Source organism: Myxocyprinus asiaticus, chromosome 12 (assembly GCF_019703515.2).
Source record: "Myxocyprinus asiaticus isolate MX2 ecotype Aquarium Trade chromosome 12, UBuf_Myxa_2, whole genome shotgun sequence".
Classification (NCBI taxonomy): Eukaryota; Metazoa; Chordata; class Actinopteri; order Cypriniformes; family Catostomidae; genus Myxocyprinus; species Myxocyprinus asiaticus.
In genome coordinates, this window is record NC_059355.1 from 19853932 (window position 1) to 19871002 (window position 17071).

The following is a 17071-nucleotide window of genomic DNA, read 5'->3' on the forward strand; positions in this document are numbered from 1 at the left end:
CTGAATAAATTCACAAGTTGAAGCGTCAAGATTGGGCAAAGAAATACATGAAGACAGATTTTTCAAAGGTTTTATGGACAGATGAAATGAGAGTGACTCTTGATGGACCAGATAGATGGGCCCGTGGCTGGATCACTAATGGACACAGGGCACCACTTCATGTCAGGTGCCAGCAAGGTGGAGGAGGGGTACTGGTATAGGCTACTATCATTAAGGATGAGGTAGCTGGACCTTTTCGAATTGAAGATGGACTGAAACTCAACTCTCAAACCTACTGCCAGTTTCTGGAAAGTACTTTCTTCAAGCAGTGGTACAGGAAGAAGTCCTCAGCATTCAGGAAAGGCCATGATCTTTCTGCAGGACAATGCTCCATCACATGCATCCAAGTACTCCACTGCTTGGCTACCCAGCAAGGGTCTCAAAGATGCCCAAATAATGACTTCGCCCCCTTCCTCACCTGACTTAAATCCTAGTGAGAACTTGTGGGCCCTTCTCAAATGTGAGATTTACAGTGAGGGAAGACAGTACACCTCTTTGAACAGCATTTGGGAGGCTGTGGTTGCTGCTTCAGTGAAGGTTGATCGTGAACAGATCAAGAAACTGACAGACTCCATGGATGGGAGGCTTATGGCAGTTATTGAAAAGAAGGGTGGCTATACAGGCCATTGAATATTTTTGGCCAAAAATGTTATTTAATTGTCATTTTGTGTTATTTATTGTACCTACTCTAAAAATTGAGAATAAACAATTGAGTTGGGAGAAATTATTTTTGTTATTTAGTTGTCTAATAATTATGCACACTTATATATTCCCCTGAGAAAGACAAAACTCACTTTTTCTTTGTTAAACATTCAGGTTTGAGGTTCAATACCATTTTGGATTGACTGAGAGCATTGTGTTTGTTCAACAATAAAATTAATCCTGAGCAATACAATTTGCCTAATAATTGGGCACGCAGTGTATTTCTTGGTTCTAGTCAGCACTCTGGCTGCTGCATTTTGAAACAATTGAAGTTTATTTATTGAACTTGCAGGACATCCTCCCAGTAATGCATTACAATAATCTAGTCTTGAGGTCATGAATGCATGAATTAATTTTTTTGGCATCAGCAACAGAAAGCACGTATATAGAGAATGGTGTGAAAAAAAAAATCCAGCGAGCAGCAGTTCTGTGGGCAAAAATGGCTTGTTAATGACAGAGGTCAGAGGAGAATGGCCAGAATGGTCCAAGCTGACAGGAAGGTAACTGTAACCCAAATAACCACATGTTACAGCAGTGCTATGCAGAAAAGCATTTCTGAACATACAACACATAGAACATTGAGGCGGATGGGCTACAACAGCAGAAGACCCCTCCGGGTACCACTACTGTCAGCTAAGAACAGGAAACTGAGGCTGCAGTGGGCACAGGCTCACTAAAACTGGATGGTAGACAATTGGTAAAACATAGCCTGGTCTGACGAATCTCAATTTCTGCTGTGACATGCAGATAGTAGGCCCACTGCTGCCTCAGCTTTCTGTTCTTGGCTGACAGAAGTTGAACCCGACATGGTTTTCTGTTGTTGTAACCCATCCGCCTGAAGGTTTGACATGTTGTGCATTCTGAGATGCTATTCTGCTCACTACAATTGTACAGAGTCATTATCTGAGTTACCGTGGCCTCTCTGTCAGCTCAAACCAGTCAGTCCATTCTATGTTGATCTCTCTAATCAACAAGCCATTTTCACCCGCAGAACTGCCACTCACTGGATGTTTTTTGTTTTTGGCATCCTTCTCTATACACTCTAGAGACTGTTGCACATGAAAATCCCAGGTTATCAGCAGTTACAGAAAATCTCAAACAAGCCCTTCTGGCACCAACAATCATGCCACTGTCTAAATCACTAAGATCAGATTTCCCCCCCCCCATTCTGATGGTTGATGTGACATTAACTGAAGCTCCAGACCCGTATCTGCATGATTTTATGCTTTGCACTGCAGCCACACGATTGGCTGATTAGATAATCGCATGAATAAGTAGGTGTACTGGTGTACCTAATAAAGTGGTGAGTGTATATTAAAGAAACAGTTGCATCTCTGAGCTATGCGACGAAAACTCTTTGTGAGCATGGAAAATTCTGAAGTACTGTATCTGCGCTTATGTTTATGTCAGAAATAGGATAAAGCCTTCATAGCTACAAAGATTTTTTCCAAGTAATATCAGTGAAGTACAACAGCGTTTTAGGACCACATTAAAATGAAATATATATATGCACTGTATCTATACCGTTGAAGTCAGAAGTTTACATACACTTAGGTTGAAGTCATTAAAACACATTTTTTAACCACTCCACAGATTTAATATTAGCAAACTATAGTTTTGGCAAGTCATTTAGGACATCTACTTTGTGCATGACACGAGTAATTTTTCCAGCAATTGTTTACAGACAGATTTTCATTTTTAATTGACTATATCACAATTCCAGTGGGTCAGAAGTTTACATACACCTTAGCCCAGAGGCAAATTCTCAGGGCCAGCAAAGCCTTCTCTGCTGGCCTAACATACTAAATAAATCAATATTTTTCATCCTCTCATTCTCAATCACCTTTTTGCCTATGCATTTTTAATCGCTTTCCACTCTTAATTAATCTACAATCAAATAGAGAAAAAAGTTTATCCAGTCAGAATTTATTCCTTGTTGCTTACAAGCCAAGCCTGACAACTGTTTCACAAATCACATGCCCAAGGCCAAGCTCATTAACATGTGAGTCTAAGCTCCACCCCCTCAGGCCTTCAGAATTTCCACAGTATCCCTCAACAGTGCAAATGAATGGGCAACTAAAGTCAGATTGTCCAATTCATCAGCCAATCAGATTGATTTATTTGTTTTTGGTGGGTGTGATCTTTAGGATATGTCCCAATGGAGGCCTTCTGGCTGGCCTTGAGTGACGCAATCACGCTTTAAATGATGTAATTTGAAAGCAAGCACGAGATCTTGCTGACGAGTCGACTGTCATTACTGCCGCTATCGCCATTGAGGAAGAGATCCTTATGGATTTAAAAACCCGAGATGTTCTGCATGACCGTGTGAATGCTTAATTTATTAAACGGGAAAGGAGGACTGATTTTCACTTCAAGCTAATTGGTAAGTGCTTTTTGCATTGTTATAGCAACATCAGGAATTTTCTAAGTGTAAATTAGACTGCTTGAGCATTCGGTGTCAGACCAAGTTTTGAAAAGTAGTGCTGCGTTCCATTCAACTTGGAAAGTCTGATTTTAAAACTTCTTTCTACTAGGAAAAGTGCAATAGAATGCATCTTTAAGTCAGAAATACAACTTGTAGGCTCGTGCAGAAATTCTCAACTCTGATTTCACCTAGATGCAGGGGCATGATGTCACACAAACATGTCGACACTCAGGGAGATATACAAAGCAAGTGATAAACATTCACTTTATTAAGTAATATCGATAAATGAGTTTGTTTCTACATTACATGACATTAAAGCTTTTTTAACAAATGCCTGCAGAAACAGGTGTATAAAACACGGTAAATTATAATCTCTTTTGATAATCGTACACCTGTAGCACAAATGCTAGTGCTGCAGCATTGTTTATCAGTTGGGTTGCTAGGAGACATCTCTAATGAGAGTCAAACCCCTGTCAAGCTAACGGGAGCATTGCAGTTTTGTTTCTTAAATGTCATCTTCCGAATATCAGGGAATGGAATGCATTTATGGTCGGAGATCTGAGATATCAAGTAGGAATATCCCACATCCAACTTGAATGGAACGCAGCATGACATGTACCCTGATGAAACTAAATTTATTGCAAGCAACATTTTAAATCGCAAATATTATTAGATAGATTTTTTTCAGGTATTAGATTCATATGAAAAATGTAGATTTTTGAATGTCTGTTCGGGAGACGTTCATTTCACAAACAGTCATGCTGCAGTTAATATTAGGCTTGCTTGAGCATTAAGTGTCCTTTCAAGTTCTGGCTTTCGTGTGTGGACGTGTTTTTAAAATGTCAATTGGTATTGATTATTACTAGTTAGCTGCGACATAATGTATAATGCCCAAAGGCATAGGGTGTCTTATTCATTATGAAACTGTGTTTTCTTAATGACATGAATCACACTAAAGGCCTAGACTTTTAATGCACGGCACGCCACTGGCTTAGCCAAATACATTTAAACTCAATATTTAAACAAAAACATTCCCTGTCTTAGGTCAGTTAGGATCACTATTTTAAGAATGTGAAATGTCAGAATAATAGTAGAGAGTGATTTATTTCAGCTTTTATTTCTTTCATCACATTCCCAGTGGGTCAGAAGTTTACATGCACTTTGTTAGTATTTGGTAGCATTGCCTTTAAATTGTTTAACTTGGATCAAACGTTTTAGGTAGCCTTCCACAAGCTTCTCGCAATAAGTTGCTGGAATTTTGGCCCATTCCTCCAGACAGAACTGGTGTAACTGAGTCAAGTTTCTAGGCCTCCTTGCTCGCACATGCTTTTTCAGTTCTGCCCACACATTTTCTATCGGATTGAGGTCAGGGCTTTGTGATGGCCTCTCCAATTCCTTGACTTTGTTGTCCTTAAGCCATTTTTCCACAGCTTTGGAGGTATGCTTGGGGTTATTGTCCATTTGGAAGACCCATTTGCAACCGAGCTTTAACTTCCTGGCTGATGTCTTGAGATGTTGCTTCCTCATGATGCCATCTATTTTGTGAAGTGCACAGTCCCTCCTGCAGCAAAGCACCCCCACAACATGATGCTGCCACCCCCATGCTTCACGGTTAGGATGGTGTTCTTCAGCTTGTAAGCCTCACCCTTTTTCCTCCAAACATAACAATGGTCATTATGACCAAACAGTTCCATTTTTATTTCATCTGACTACAGAACATTTCTCCAAAAAGCATGATCTTTGTCCCCATGTAAACTTGCAAACTGTAGTCTGGCTTTTTTTTATGGCAGTTTTGGAGCAGTGGTTTCTTCCTTGCTGAGCAGCCTTTCAGGTTATTTCGATATAGGACTTGTTTTACTGTGGATATTGATACTTGTCTACCTGTTTCCTCCAGCATCTTCATAAGGTCCTTTGCTGTTGTTCTGGGATTGATTTGCACTTTTCGCCCCAAACTACGTTAATCTCCAGGAGACAGAATATGACTCCTTCCTGAGCAGTATGATGGCTGTGTGATCCCATGGTGTTTATACTTGCGTACTATTTTTTTGTACAGATGAACGTTGTACCTTCAGGCATTTGGAAATTGCTCCCAAGGATGAACCAGACTTGTGGAGGTCCACAAATTTTTTTTTTTCTGAGGTCTTGGCTGATTTATTTTTATTTCCCCATGATGTCAAACAAAGAGACACTGAGTTTGAATGTAGGCCTTAAAGGAATAGTTCACCCAAAAATGAAAATTTGCTGATAATTTACACACCCTTGTGTTCGCTTCCATACATCTCTGTGACGTGCGCTCATGAGAGGGATGATGTAAGCTCGTTGGTACGGTCACGCGTCACGTGGAGGAGGAGTCAGGAAGCGCGTCATTGTTTACAAGAGAAACTTGTGGTGTTCACAAACCAAAACAATTTCAAAACAATATAAAATAAATAAATTATTTCCTTGGAGGTCACGTGACGCCATGCAAGAAGCAGACGCGTGAACGACGAGTTCTGTGCACTTTGCTACATTTTTAATTATTCTTATGTTATAATCTGGTGAAACTCGATAAACCCAGTTACACATTTGCTCTTTGAGGTAAAACATGGCAAAAAAGTCAAAATCATCGGACTCTGGAGATATTAAAAGACACTTACGTGTTCAGGATGAAAGCCCTGACAGACCTACAGACCGGGGACTCGATTTGGATGGCGTGGCGGGAGAAGTAATCCAGTGTCAGTTGTCCAACATATCGGTGATGATGACGAAGGTTCTTGCTGAGTTGGAGGATCTCGCTGTAATACGCCGATCGATTACGCCGATGGAAATAAAATTCTCTGAGTTAGTTACAAGAGTGTCGGATGCTGAGAAACGAATCGATTATTTGGAGTCTTCAGAGAGGGAATTAATCGCTAATCCGCCCGTGACCAAAGTTGATTTGGAACATCATCTTGAAAAGCTTGGAGATCTTGAGAATAGAAGCCACAGGAATAACATCAGAATTGTTGGAATTCCTGAGCATGAGGAGGGCAGAGATATGGTGAAATTCCTAGATGAGTTCTTCCCGAGTCTGCTCGACATAACTGGCCACAAGCTGGAAATCGAGCGAGCTCACAGAACCCCTGCTCGGAGATCTGCTGAGGGAAATAGACCCCGATCGATTCTGGCCAAATTTCTGAGGTCATCTGATAAAGATCTTGTGTTGCGCCAGGCGAGGAGCAAAGGAAAGCTTTTTTGGAAGAACCATAATATTTTCTTGTTCCCAGACTTTGCGAGTTCGACGAGAGAAACGCGAACAGTTCAAGGAATGTAAGAAACTCTTACACCAGCGAAAGATCTCGTTTGCTCTGATGTTTCCAGCCAAACTGAGAATAGACACGAAGGCGGTCGCAAAGTATTTACGTGTCCCAATCCAGCAATGTCTTCTATTGAATCAGTGGATGAGTAAACCATTGGATGTTTCTCATGTGAGTGGGTCGACTCGCTGTACTTACTCTTGAGGAAGCTGGGCGACATTTTGGTTTCTTTTTGCGTTGGCTCCGCCTAGCGGCTGGAGCTTGTTTTGTGAATAACATTTTCCTTAAAGAAGCTTTTGCATTGACGGAAGATTACTTTTGCATGGAAGTTCCTGGCCAGTTTGAGAGTGGACATTACGGATGACCGCAAAATATCTACATGCTCACACAAAGGATGTCTTTTATAAAGTTGACGGATTGAGTAAGTCATGGTATATGTAGTTTTATGCGGCCTCCGAGTGAATTGACTTGACCAACTGGGGAAACGGGATGTTGGTTTTGTTTCTTTTTGTGTTGGCTCCGCCTAGCGGCTGGAGCTTGTTCCATTTACGGGACACTGGAATGATTATGTCATCCGCTGAACTCATAACAGCTGGCTCACTGAACATTCATTTGTCTATCTGTGAAACTGAACGGTTTTATATCAGCTGAAATTTATTTTGTGGAGGATCACACCTTTAAAACAGTTCTGTGAATTAATCTACATGTTCTGTGTTCATTCTTCCTTTTGGCTGGGGGTTATTTTACAAAGTATTTTCTGTTATGTAATTTTGCCTCACAAATTTGTGAGGCAAAATTGAGCAATCCGATGACAAAGTTGTCGTGGGGGCTCGTGGGCATTCATGGACCTTTTGAGTTTAATGGGATTGTCGCCAGTTGGCGCTCTCGTGCGCGGGGTTACTGTGCACGTTTTTCTTTTTTTTTTTTCTTTTTTTTTTTCTTTTTTTTTTCAGGGGGAAGTTCAGGGTTTGATTGTTTCACTAATGGGGTCTGTATAATTTTTTTGACACACAGTTTATTTATTTTTTTATCATATCAATATGTCAGTTGTTAATATGAGTGAACTATCTCTCTCCACATGGAATGTAAATGAGTTGGGGCACCCCATAAAAAGAAGGAAGGTTATTACTTTTCTTAAATGTAAGAAATATGATATAGTGTTTCTTCAAGAAACACATCTTTCTCCGCAGGAAGCGGAAAAATTTGGGAAGATATGGGGTGGACTTTTTTTTTTTTTTAGTGTTGGCTCAAGTAAGAGCAAGGGAGTCATTATATTGGTAAATGAATATCTACAATTCAAATGTCTCAAACAGATTAAAGAAAAATTAGGAAGACTAATTATTGTTTTAGCTGAAATTCGGGGCAAAGGTTGATTTTTGGCTAATATTTACGCACCTAACGCTGATGATCAGAGCTTTTTTATAGATCTTGAAGGGATGTTGCAAGCAGCTGGCACCGCTCATGATATAATATTGGGAGGAGACTTTAATCTTTTGATGGACTCGGTCCTTGATCACAGTGAAGCAAAAGTGTGTAAGCCCCCTAGAGCAACATTGACGCTTCACAGGATGTGTAAAAATCTGGGTCTTATAGATATTTGGAGACTTTTGAACCCATCTGGTAGGGACTATAAATTTTTTTCATCAGTCCATAAGATTTATTCCAGAATAGATTTTTTTTTTGATATCCAAATCCCTCATTTCATCTGTTGTTGATTTGCTCAATTGGAAATATCTTAGTCTCAGATCATGCCCTGGTGAGTTTAGAGGTGTCGCCACATATAGAGAAAAAGAAATCATATAGTTGGCACCTTAATGTGTCCCTTTTGCAAAATCCTGAATTCCAACAAATGTTAAAGACTGAAATCAATGTTTATATGGAGACCAACTGGTCCTCAGTATCCACTGTGGGCGTGGCTTGGGAGGCACTTAAGGTGGTCTTAGGGGTTGGATCATACAGCACGCCTCATTCATCAAAAAATCCAAAGCACGAGAACTCGTGGAGTTGGAAGGAAATATTAAAAATGCCGAAGCAGAGCTGAAGCGCCGAATGTCGTCTGATGGCCTCAGAGAATTGACTTGATTGAAATACAGATATATTACTATTTTGTCATGGAAAGTGGAGTTTTGGTTATTCGGGGCAAGACAGTCATACTTTGAGTCGGGGGACAAAGCAGGAAAACTTTTGGCTAGATATATAAAGCAGAGAGAGTCTTTTTCTACCATTCCCTCAGTGAAATCTGCTGGTGGTGAAATATTTACCTCGGCCATTGATATTAATAATGCTTTTAAAGAATTCTATCTTGATTTTTATAGTTCCACGTCTTCGTCTACTGATGAAGATATTAGAAACTTTGTGGAACCATTAGATCTCCCTAAACTGATGACTGAGCAAAAAAATTCTCTTGATTCTGAGATAACCTTGGAGGAGCTTGGCGAGGTTATTAAGGCCCTATCTACTGGCATGGCTTTGCTGATGAGTTTTTAAAATCTTATGCTACAGAACTGGCTCCACTTTTGTTAGAAGTTTATACTGAATCATTAAAGAATGGAAAGCTTCCGCCAACCATGACACAAGCCCGGATCAGTCTGATTCTTAAAAAGGACAAAGATCCAAGCGAAGTTACCGTCCAATTTCCCTGATCCAGTTAGATGTAAAAAAAAAAATTCAAAAATTCTGGCTAATCGATTAATTTAAGTTATGACATCTCTTATACATATAGATCAGGTGGGGTTTATTCGTGGCCGTAGCTCTTCTGATAACATTAGGCGTCTCATCAATATCATGTGGTTAGTAGCGAATGATCAATCTCCAGTCGCTGCTATCTCACTTGACGCCGAAAAGGCATTTGATATGGTAGAATGGGATTATCTTTTTAAGGTTTTGGAAATATATACGGGTTCGGGAGTACATTTAAGTTACTTTATAGACACCCAGTAGCGGCATTACAAATAAATGGATTAATTTCAGATAATTTTACTCTGGATAGGGGCACCCGGCAAGGTTGCCCTCTTTCCCCATTGTTGTTCTGTCTTGCCCTGGAACCATTAGCAGCCGCGATAAGAAAGGAGGATGATTTTCCAGGGGTGGTGGCGGGAGGTGTGGCGCATAAGCTTCTGCTTTACGCAGATTATGTTTTATAATTTGTCTCTGACCCCAGTAGATCTATGCCTTGCCTCCACAGAATTATTAACTCCTTCTCTAAGTTTTCAGGATATAGAGTCAACTGGTCTAAATCCGAAGCTTTGGCTCTGACAGCGTACTGTCAAGGCTTTCCAGCCGGGTGCTTTCCAGTGGCCCAAACAGGGCATTAAGTATTTGGGTATTTTATTTCCAGCAAATTTGTGTGATTTAGTTGGAGTTAATTTTGACCCCTTAATAAAACGGTTTTCGAGCGATGTGGGCAGGTGGGCTTCATTAAATATATCTATGATTGGGAAGGTTAATTAAAATGAATTGTATGCCAAAAGTCCTGCTATAGTCTCTCCCTATATATGTCCCCCTCTCTTATTTCAAGCAATTTGATAGCATAGCAAAGTCCTTCATTTGGAATGGTAAGCGTCCCAGGTTAAATTTCAATAAGTTACATAGGCCGATTGATAAAGGTGGGTTAGGTCTACCCAAGATTTTGTTTTATTATTATGCATTCGGTCTTAGACATTTGGCTCATTGGTCACTTCCACTTGAGATAGCCCCTTCCTGGTTATGTATTGAAAAGGAAGTTCTTGCCCCTATCTCGCCACTGCAAAGCCTTTCAATTAAACTAGCCGGAGAGTTTAAGTCGCACCCCGTTATTTTGCATTTGCACTCAATATGGACAAAAGTGTCCAGAGTGTTTAATTCTGATATTTATTTAAACGTAGCCTCGAGCATATGGCTGAACCCTAAACTATGTATTGATAAGTCCCCTTTCTGTTGGTCGGATTGGATTGTGAGGGGGGTTAATACACTTGGTGACCTATATGAGGTATTGATACCTTCTGAAAATTTGGTTCAACATTTTGGCATTCCCAGATCTCAGTTTTATAGGTATTTACAGCTGCGCCACCTACTCTGCACTGTTTTTGGGAGTTTTATTTATTTATCACACATTATACATTTTGCACATATACAGTGAAATTCTTTTTTTCACATATCCCAGCTCAGGGGTCAGAGTGCAGGGTCAGCCATGATACGGCGCCCCTGGAGCAGATAGGGTCAAGGGCCTTGCTCGAGGGCCCAACAGTCGCATCTTGGCAGTGCTGGGGCTTGAACCCCCGACCTTCTAATCAGTAACCTAGAGCCTTAACCGCTGAGCCACCACTGCCTCAACACACCCACCTGCTGGCAATGTCAATCAGAGGTTGGAGACATAACTCATGTTTTTTGGGGGTGTGTTGAGATCCAGGAGTTTTGGTTGAAAGTTCAGAGTCTTATATGTGATGTATTGGGCACTCGGCTTTCACTTTGCCCCAGACTCTGTATTTTGGGCGATAGGGTGGTCATCGACGTTGAGAATCGGCACATAAAGAGTTGGGTCCTAACGAGCGTCATGATCGCCAGACAGGTTATTTTAAGGGGTTGGGGGTCGGTTGGAGTGCCCTTATTTCATGAGTGGTGCTCGGAGATGGGGAGGGTTGCGGGCTTTGAGGAAGGGATCTATAGAAGGCTGGGAAACCTGTAGTTATTTGATAGGAAATGGGGCAGATATTTGGTGTTTTGGAAGGCTTTCGAGGAGTGGTAGTTGAGAGGGATCTTTAGGTTTAAATATGTGTGTGCAATTTGATTTTTTTTTTTTTTTTTTTGAAAATATGCTTTATTTATTTATTTATTGTGTGTGCATGTTTTTTTTTTTTATTTATGACCACTGGGTTGAATGTTTGTGTCGGGTGGGGGTTTTCGGTGGGAAGGGTTTAATTGTACAATTTGATTCCACATTTTCTGTGATGTTTATGTAATTTGTTGAATGGAATCAATAAAAATTGTTAATATAAATAATTTCCAAATAATAAAAAAAATGTAAACAGTGACACGCTTCCTGACTCCTCCACGTGACGCGTGACCTTACCAACGAGCTTACGTCATCCCTCTCATGAGCGCGCGTCACAGAGATGTACGGAAGCGAACATTTGTAGTTAAAAAGTATATAAATATTGTTTTGTTTCTAAAATTAATCAGTCGTTTGCATTCACAAGAACTTTATTTGTCGACTGGAGTCGTTTGGATTATTTTGATGCACCCTAAATATGCATTTTGGACCGTCAAAAAAAATGGAGGACATTCACTTGCATTGTTTAAAGGAGGAGGCCTGAAATGAAATCCTAAAAGTGTTAAATTCTGTTTTGATGAAGAAAGAAACTCGGATACATCTTGGATGGCCTGAGGGTGAGTAAATTATCAGAACATTTTCATTTTTGGGTGAACTATTCCTTTAAAATACATCCACAGGTACACCTCCAATTGACTCAAATTAGCCAATTTGCCTGTCAGAAGCTAACTGGCTAATTGCCAAAGGCATGACATCATTTCCTGGAATTTTCCAAGCTGCTTAAAGGCACAGTTAACTTAGTGTATGTAAACTTCTGACCCACTGGAATTGTGATATAGTCAATTAAAAGTGAAACAATCTCTCTGTAAACAATTGTTGGAAAAATAACTAATGTCATGCACAAAGTAGATTGCCAAAACTATAGTTTGCTAATTTGAAATCTGTGGAGTGGTTAAAAAATTAGTTTTAATTACTTCAACCTAAGTGTATGTAAGCTTCTTACTTCAACTGTATGTATGTATGTATGTATGTGTATATATATATACATATATTATATGGAGAATAAAGGCAAGATTTCTAGTATAAAGTCATAACATTATGAGATTAATGCAGTAAAATTATATGAGAATGAAATCATAAAGTAAGTAAACATCAAAGTGATGTAAAAATGAAAGTGAAAAGCAAAGTGAACAGAAAAGCAGACCACTTGTTACCATTTCAGACTGCACAATTTCCTGAATGTCTTTCTGGTTCTTTCTCCTTAATAAATTCTGTTTACTACAAAAACGCTGTTGTACTATATAATACCAATATTCCAAGTCCTTGTCTTTGCAGCACCCATTTAAAGGGATAGTTCACCCAAAAATGAAAATTCCATTATCATTTACTCACCCTCATGCCATCCCAGATATGTATAACTTTCTTTCTTCAGCAGAACACAAACAAAGATTTTAAGAAGAATATCTCAGCTCTGTTGGTCCATACAATGCAAGTGAATGGTGATCAGACCTTTTGTAGCTCCAACAAATCACTTAAAGGAAACCTAGAAGTAATTCATATGACTCCAGTGTTTAAATCCATCGTTTCAGAAGCGATATAATAGGTGGGTGAGAAACAGATAAATATTTAAGTCCTTTTTTGCTCTAAATCTCTACTTTTTAATTTTCACTTTCAGCACTAAACAGGCACCACATGTGACTTTCAGATGTAAAAGTGAAAGTAAAAGTGGAGATTTGGAGTAAAAACAAAAGGACTTAATTTTGATCTGTTTCTCACCCACACCTATTATATTGCTTCTGAATATATGGATTTAACCACTGGAGTCATATAAATTACTTCTATGTTTCCTTAATGTGATTTTTGGAGCTACAAAGTTCTGATCCCCATTCACTTGCATTGTATGGACCAACAGAGCTGAGATATTCTTCTAAAAATCTTTGAGTTTCACAGAAGACATACACATCTGGGTTGGCAATTTAGAATGTAAATTTTTGGGTGAACTATCCCCTTTAAGCTTCACTATAGGTTCGTGTTAACAAGTTGAGTTGTTGCCGCTTCTGTTCAATCCATGTTTAATGATCATCTTTTCCCCTCTTTTTCCTGTTTGTTTTCCAGCCCTAACAGAAAGATCTCCAGCACTGCATTTGGAAGGTAGGTCACTCCATATCTCTTTGTTCAGGGCATGTTTGTTTAGTCTATTCTGTGGTTAATCATTACTGTAGACTGGGAGCACCTCCTGTGGTTTATTAAATGTTATATGAAGTTGTGAATTCATGACATCAATACAGAGCTGGGAGGGTAAATCTTTAACCATGATTAGGAGAAAATGATTTTAGGGAGGGGACAGCAGAATATGAACGAGTGTCAGATCTAGCTGCCTTTATAGTGAGTAGAGAGTTCCCTTGTGTTTAACTATACGAATCAGAGCAAATTTTGTGTGGGAGTGTAAACGCTGAGTGGCAAAATTCATGTGGGTGAATGGTAGCCTTTCTTGTCCCTTTGGCAACCAGTCTCCTACTCTAAATCACAGTGACAAGATGAAAATGGCCTGCCACAACTGACCTACGTGTTTGTGTAAAAGAGAGAGAGAGATAGAGGGGAGAGAGAGAAGCAGAGCTAGCGAGTGAGACCAATGCATCTCATTTGTATAAAGGATTCTCATATGTAAAGTCATTGCTTTAATGAGAATGACAGAAATGAAGCAAAGTGGCAACCATGACCTGAATCTGCAGAAGCCTTGCATGAATGTGTATTTGTGTACATGCAGATGGCTAATGCAAGTGAGACAAGAGAACAGTGTGCATATGTGTGCATGCGATTGTGTCTTTTAAAACAAATGTTTGGAACAGTGTGGGTGGGTCGACTAGATTGGACACTGCGCCAGCTCTCATAATGCCTCTGCTGGTCCGTCACTTCTCTCTCTCGCTACTGCAGTCCTCCTGAACATGTACAGGCATGGAACATCGCTTTATAGTATGGATTTGTGTTCTGCTGCAGTAATGCAGCATGGGTAGCCAAGTTTAAAACAAGTATTGATGCTTCAATGTAGTGTAGTTTTATCCTTCTGTGAGCAAGAATTTTTCTGCAGTAGGACTGAGCAGAGAGGTAAGTGGGATGTCCTTCCTGCAAAATGTAGTAGTCAGCGTGGGATTTGAACACTGAGGGTGCACAAAATGAACAGGTGCAGTGTGTGAAGAAACTAAATATAACAGGCTTGTAATGTCTGATTGTGGTGCATGACAGTATTTAATGTCTTAATATTCTTGTCCTGTTTTGCATGTGGGTCTAACAGACAGCTGTTCCACAGCAGTAACCTCAGCAGTAGTAACGGCAGTACGGAGGATTTGTTCCATGACAGCATTGACTCTTGTGATCTAGATATTACTGAGAAGGTAAGATCCCCTAAAGCAGGCTCGCCTCCTTCCTGCACAAAGACCTTGGAAAAACTGCATCCTCAATGCCGACTATCTTTGGAATATCCTTTTAAACACACATTTAGTCCTGACCTGCACTCAGGAAATTATCTCCAAATGTGTAAGCAGCTTAATGCAGTTAGTCAAATGGCTTAAATTGGATTTTGTCTGGATCTACTTTACTGTTGATTTGAGTCAAGATCACTGCAGTTTTATTGGCCCCTGTATGAAAACAAACATGCACACGGTTCAGGTTTTCTAACCTGCACTACTGATGCAAAACTTCAGAATGTGCAGATCAACGGTTATGTTTCAGTGTTCATTTGTAGTCATTCAGATTAGGCTGATTCAAAAACAGCTCATTAAAGGGATATTTCACCCAAAAATGAAAATTCTCTCATCATTTACTCACCCTCATGATATCCCAGGTGTGTATGACTTTCTTCGGCAGAGCACATTTGAAGAAAAATATTTTAGCTCAGTAGGTCCTTAAAATGCAAGTGAATGGTGATCAGACCTTTTTGAAGCTCCAAAAATCACAGACAGTCAGCATAAACATCATCCATTTGATTAAATGAATGTCTTCTAAAGCGACACGATCGCTTTTGGTGCGTAAAAGATCAATATTGAAGTACTTTTTAACTGCAGCATGGTCTCTCGTGTGGCGTATTCGCGTTGGCATGTTACGGATGTAATCTCGCGTTCTTCTCTCGTTTGAGACATCCAGGATAAGCACACAAACGCTCCATTGTGAGAAACAAACAGATACAAATACAGATTTAAACCAAAATGAACTAAGATTCTGTACAGCGTTACTCCTACTCCTTTGTAAACAGCGCTGCTCTTTCGGGTGTCACATGCGTCAGTTCTCGTGGGAAAATTATTACGTCACACACGCATATTGCTGCTGACCAGAAGTGATGATTTATAGTTAAAAATTACTTAAATATTGATATCTTTCACATCAAAAGCGATCGTGTTTCTTTAGAAGATATTAACCACTGGAGTCATATGGATGGTGTTTATGCTGACTGTCTATGATTTTTGGAGCTTCAAATGTCTGATCAACATTCACTTACAAGTGAATACACCTGGGATGGCATGAGGGTGAGTAAATGATGGGAGAATTTAAATTTTTGGGTGAACTAACCCTTTAACACAGTTGCTCTGAGAGTCTTTGAGATTTACATTCTTTATTGTTACCTGTGCAGGTGAGTCAATTGGACAGGAAAGTGACTGAGCTGGAAAATGAGATTCTGATGAATGGGGATGCAAAATCCAAGCTGAAACAGGAAAACACACAGTTGGTGCACAGGTAAGTTGCTACTTGTACACAAAAGTCCACGTACTCCACACACAAAATAAATTTAATTGGAACTAGGCAATATGCAAATGAATTTGCATACTTGTCTCTGTATAAGCAGAGATACTGCAGATGCTTTCCACTAATAAAACTTTACATAAAATAGGCCAAACTTGTATTTGCTAAATGCAAAAAGGTAAAGTGGGCCTCAGCAAGGCTGATAAGGCCTACTTATAATGATGGGATCGGTGCTTCACAGGATTCATGAGTTGGAGGAGCAGCTAAAAGATCAGGAGACAAGAGCAGAGCATATGATGGAAGAGGAGCTGAGGAGACACAGAGAGGCCTACAGCCGACTGGAGAAAGACAAAAACTCACAGATACAGCTGCTCACTAATCGGTGAGAGACCAAAACAACACTGCAGCACTAAGCACAATGTAAATGTTATGGCGGACATCAAGACCTATACAAGAAAAAAAAAAATATTTGTAGTACTACAATTTGACTTGACACATTCACTCTAGGCAGACGTTTTACACCCCACTGTGCGACCCTTTCAGCTTTTTACATCATCTTTCAAAGAGTTATCGCAGTTTGGGCCCTTTTCACAAACTGTGGGTGGCTGGGTGCTTCTCTTTTCTTAAATTGTGCATCCTCGTTTCCTCGCTCTTCAGTCCTCCAGCTTTTGAGCCAGAAACCAATCAAACTCTGCATCATGAAGGATGTAATGATCTCTAAATGCACCGCAAGCAGGTGAGGACGAAGGACAGAGGAAACTAACTAACCAAGGAAGCTTGAGCGAGGATGCACAGGTGGATCTTTTTATGAAAGACTTTTTTGTAAAAGCATCTGACACACACACACATTCTCCTCCCCTTTCACATCTGGCACTACAGTTATAATTCATGTTTAACCTTTGTGGTTTAAATAAACCATAATTATCACTTATTTCAACACTGCATCTTGCATTATTAGGATTTATTATTAATATATTAATAAATCGTTTTAACAACATAATGGCAAGCACTCCCATATAATGCAGCCGTGCAAAGATATAGCTCTGAAGTGATGCTCGAGTGAGCAGGTCATTTAGTTTTACAAATACATCTCACTTCGATTCTTCCATCCTGGTTTCCTTCACTCACATTATTTCCTCATTTCCTAAG

At 39.8% G+C, this 17071-nt stretch overlaps 1 protein-coding gene across 1 annotated transcript in view; it reads left to right on the top strand.

Moving 5' to 3' along the window:
* Positions 1 to 17071, top strand: part of rab11fip4b (RAB11 family interacting protein 4 (class II) b) — a 45273-nt gene that overhangs the window by 20008 nt on the left and 8194 nt on the right. The window contains exons 5-8 of the mRNA XM_051712094.1: positions 13304 to 13339; positions 14481 to 14580; positions 15813 to 15916; positions 16164 to 16304. Of these exons, the coding sequence (XP_051568054.1) occupies positions 13304 to 13339; positions 14481 to 14580; positions 15813 to 15916; positions 16164 to 16304 (381 nt within the window). The remainder of the gene's footprint in view (positions 1 to 13303; positions 13340 to 14480; positions 14581 to 15812; positions 15917 to 16163; positions 16305 to 17071) is intronic.